Genomic DNA, 3,046 nt, shown 5'->3' on the forward strand with positions numbered 1-3,046 from the left:
AGCAAAAGAAAGGAAAAAAAAAAAATGGAAAAGAAAGAGCAAATGAAGCGGAAGTTTCAAGGCCCTCTGCGAGGAGTAACAGTATAAATACCCGAAGACGTCTTGTAAACACTGCGGTCATAACCCCGAACATTAAACAGCCTCGGTGGCATCTGGCTCGGGGGCTGCCGCGGGCTGCGCTGGGGCAGCGCGGGAACCGGGTCCCAGGCTCCCGGGCCTTGCCTCTCTGTTTATCTCAACTTAATCTTCCCCAACGAGCTGTTCCGCAGCCTGGGAGATGTTTAAAGTAAAACCCAGGCCGCCGGAAGTCGCGGCGGGGAGCTGTACGCACTGGCTAGCCTTTGCCCAAAGGCAGGCAGGCTCCTTGTTAAAATGGATTAATTATTCATAAGAAATATGTCATGCAAGTCGTAGCGCTCTGAGAATCGGAAAATACCTCCTAAGGATTATGAAATTGACATTTTTCATAGCTCCCAGCTTTGCTTCACTGGTTTCTGACCGCGGGTGCCACGTCCTCGCCTGGGAAGTTATAAAACTGGGAGTTCACCTTCCTGCTCATGTCAGCAATTACACTGTGGAATACATGAACACCAGGGTTTCCTTTTCTGTGTAACAATAGCTCTGACCCCGCTCTTTCTTTGTTTACGGTTACATTATTTCTAATTGTCCTAAAAATAACCTGGGAACCTGGGAGGGCAGAGGTGTTTCTGAAGTTTCACCGCGAAACCTGATCTGGACCATCAGAGTGGAAATCGGATTTAATCCTCTTCTATCGCTGGAAGTTGGGATCGAGGCGTGAAAGAACCATTTTTATCACCAAGCTTTCCCATAGTCCTTCACTTTTCTATTCCAAGTAACATTTTTTTTTTTAAATCACACCAATGTCAGGGCTTTTAGCAATATAAAGAGAGATTTATTTTCAAAAAGTAGAAAAACTTGTTTGAAAAAAAATATATATCTTTTGAGTGAATTTATAAATGTGACTGTCAAAGTCAGCTATTCTATGATCTACACTTTACAACATATTGTACAACAGATACACACCGATAGGCTCTTATTAGCTATTCATATATTTATAATTACATATTGCACTTGGACCAGCAAGGCTCGCAGAGTCATTCACGGTACCAGGAATAAAGTTAAATAGATGGGAATCGTTGTCAGCACGACCGATCTCCTCCGGTTTGGAAACCAATCTCCTCGTCGCTGTAAAGTGTTCTCGCGGGGTGGGCCAGGGAGAGGAGCTTGGCGGGGGAAGCAGGGGCAGGGAGCAGGGAGGGCAGGGGTCGCCTTCGCGGGGCTCTTCCCCCGGGAGCGCGCCTTTCCCAGACTCGCACCTCCAAGGTCAGGACGCCGTGGTGCCACACAAGCGGCTCGCGGTCACCACTTCTTTCAGGTCGCTCTCTGGCTTCCCGGCCACCATAAAGGGCCACGTCTGCAGGAGAGAAGAGGGTGGAGGCGGTAAGTGGCCATGGAGGAGGCATGGGGTGGGTTCCCTGACCCAGAGGGAAGGAGAGGGCGCGCCGGGGGCAGGCGGCGAGTCTCCCAGACCCGTTATCTCTGCAGTTCCCTCGGAGCCTCGCGGCTGGATAAAGCAAAAAGCAGCACTCGCTCAAGGCACAGCTCGGGGAGGCAGAGCAGAGAGGAGAGTCCACTTCTTGGGGGCAAAGTGAAACCCAAGAGAGGAGGCCCTTCGTTCAGCCCAAGGAGCTGGTGCCAGGGCACAGTGCGGAGGCCGAGCGGGAGCCCAGGAGACTTCTCGCCAGGGAGGCACCGGGGCGCCCTCCTCGGCCCTCTCTGAGGCCCTGGTCAGCTTTCCCGGACCTCCTGCTTTTAGCCCATCTGTCTTCCCTCTGCCGACTTCCCTGTCCTCCGTCACAAAGGCGAGGTTTGACCACAGACTCTGAATTAATCGCTCCCTCTTAAGGAAAAAACAAAACACCAATGAAAGAATATACACGCATATTTTATTTCAGATCATCTTCCTACTGGGCTGAGCAAGGGTAACCTCATCTCTTCTGGGCGTTTTGTAATAAAGCTCACTGACGATCAAGGCAGCAGTAAAATGTCAACGAAGGCACTGCTTTCCTTTGACTTCCTGATTTTAAAAAGCTATTGACTCATCTCATTCGAAAAACAAACTTTCAGTTGGAGGGGGAAATATTTTTCGAGGCAAAATGTGGGTTTGCACCCCTCCCCCCAAATTCTGAAACTAACTCGGTGAGAAGACGATTCAAATCCTCAAACCTCTCACTAGCGCTGGCAGATAAGACGACTTGTAAGAGGAAAACCTCTCCTTCTTATCGGACACAAACAGAGGGGCTGGAAGCGTCGTTTTTCTTTGGTGCCTGTACGTTTAAAATCAAATCAAATGATAAAAGAATCAAATATGTTTCTTTCACAGTAAAATGCATGTGAGGAAACCATTAGGCTCAATGAGCATGACTTTTAAAAATAAGAAATTAAAATGTTCTTAAATTTTGGATGAAAGTGACCTTTTCAATATTATTTATTACACCAGTACTGGCGAGAATGTACTAATTATGCTGCTATTTGCTAGAACTTCTGGGATTTAAAAATGTCAACCCACCTACAGGCGAAGCGCAGACTATTGAAGTGGTCGAGGACTCACATGACAAGTATGGGGGACATGACGTGTCCATGTCTAACGGTCCTATAAGGTGCTTGGGAAAGAAACCGAGTTGGGTGGCTTTATTTGCAAGAACTGGAGGGGAAAATCGAGTTCTACTCTCTAGCTGGAGGAAGAACCAAGGGATGAATAAAATGCCTCTTGGGGCGCAGCCTCTGGTCCGTGTTCCCCGTCCCGTCCCGCACAGTCCCTCCACTCGAGCCCCCATGGCGCGGGGACCAGGGGATCCTCCTCCTTGCCAGCTCCGTCCGCTTGCACACCCCCAATGGGGCTGCCACGTCCAGCACTCGCATAAATCATCCCCGCTCCGGCGGCTGGCCGGGCAGAGAGCGAGGGCCGCGGGGGGATCTCCTGCCAGGCCCCTGCGGGCGCGGGGCGGGAGGGAGCGGAGCTGCG

The 3,046-nt window shown here is 50.2% G+C and overlaps 1 protein-coding gene across 1 annotated transcript in view; it reads right to left on the reverse strand.

The window, feature by feature from the left end:
• Positions 1-891: 891 nt before the first annotated feature.
• Positions 892-3,046, reverse strand: part of TCF21 (transcription factor 21) — a 2,929-nt gene continuing 774 nt past the window's right edge. The window contains exon 2 of the mRNA XM_006776215.2: positions 892-1,435. Coding sequence (XP_006776278.1) covers positions 1,346-1,435 — 90 coding nt within the window. The 3' untranslated portion in view covers positions 892-1,345. The remainder of the gene's footprint in view (positions 1,436-3,046) is intronic.

This window comes from Myotis davidii, unplaced genomic scaffold, assembly GCF_000327345.1.
Source record: "Myotis davidii unplaced genomic scaffold, ASM32734v1 scaffold266, whole genome shotgun sequence".
NCBI lineage: Eukaryota > Metazoa > Chordata > Mammalia > Chiroptera > Vespertilionidae > Myotis > Myotis davidii.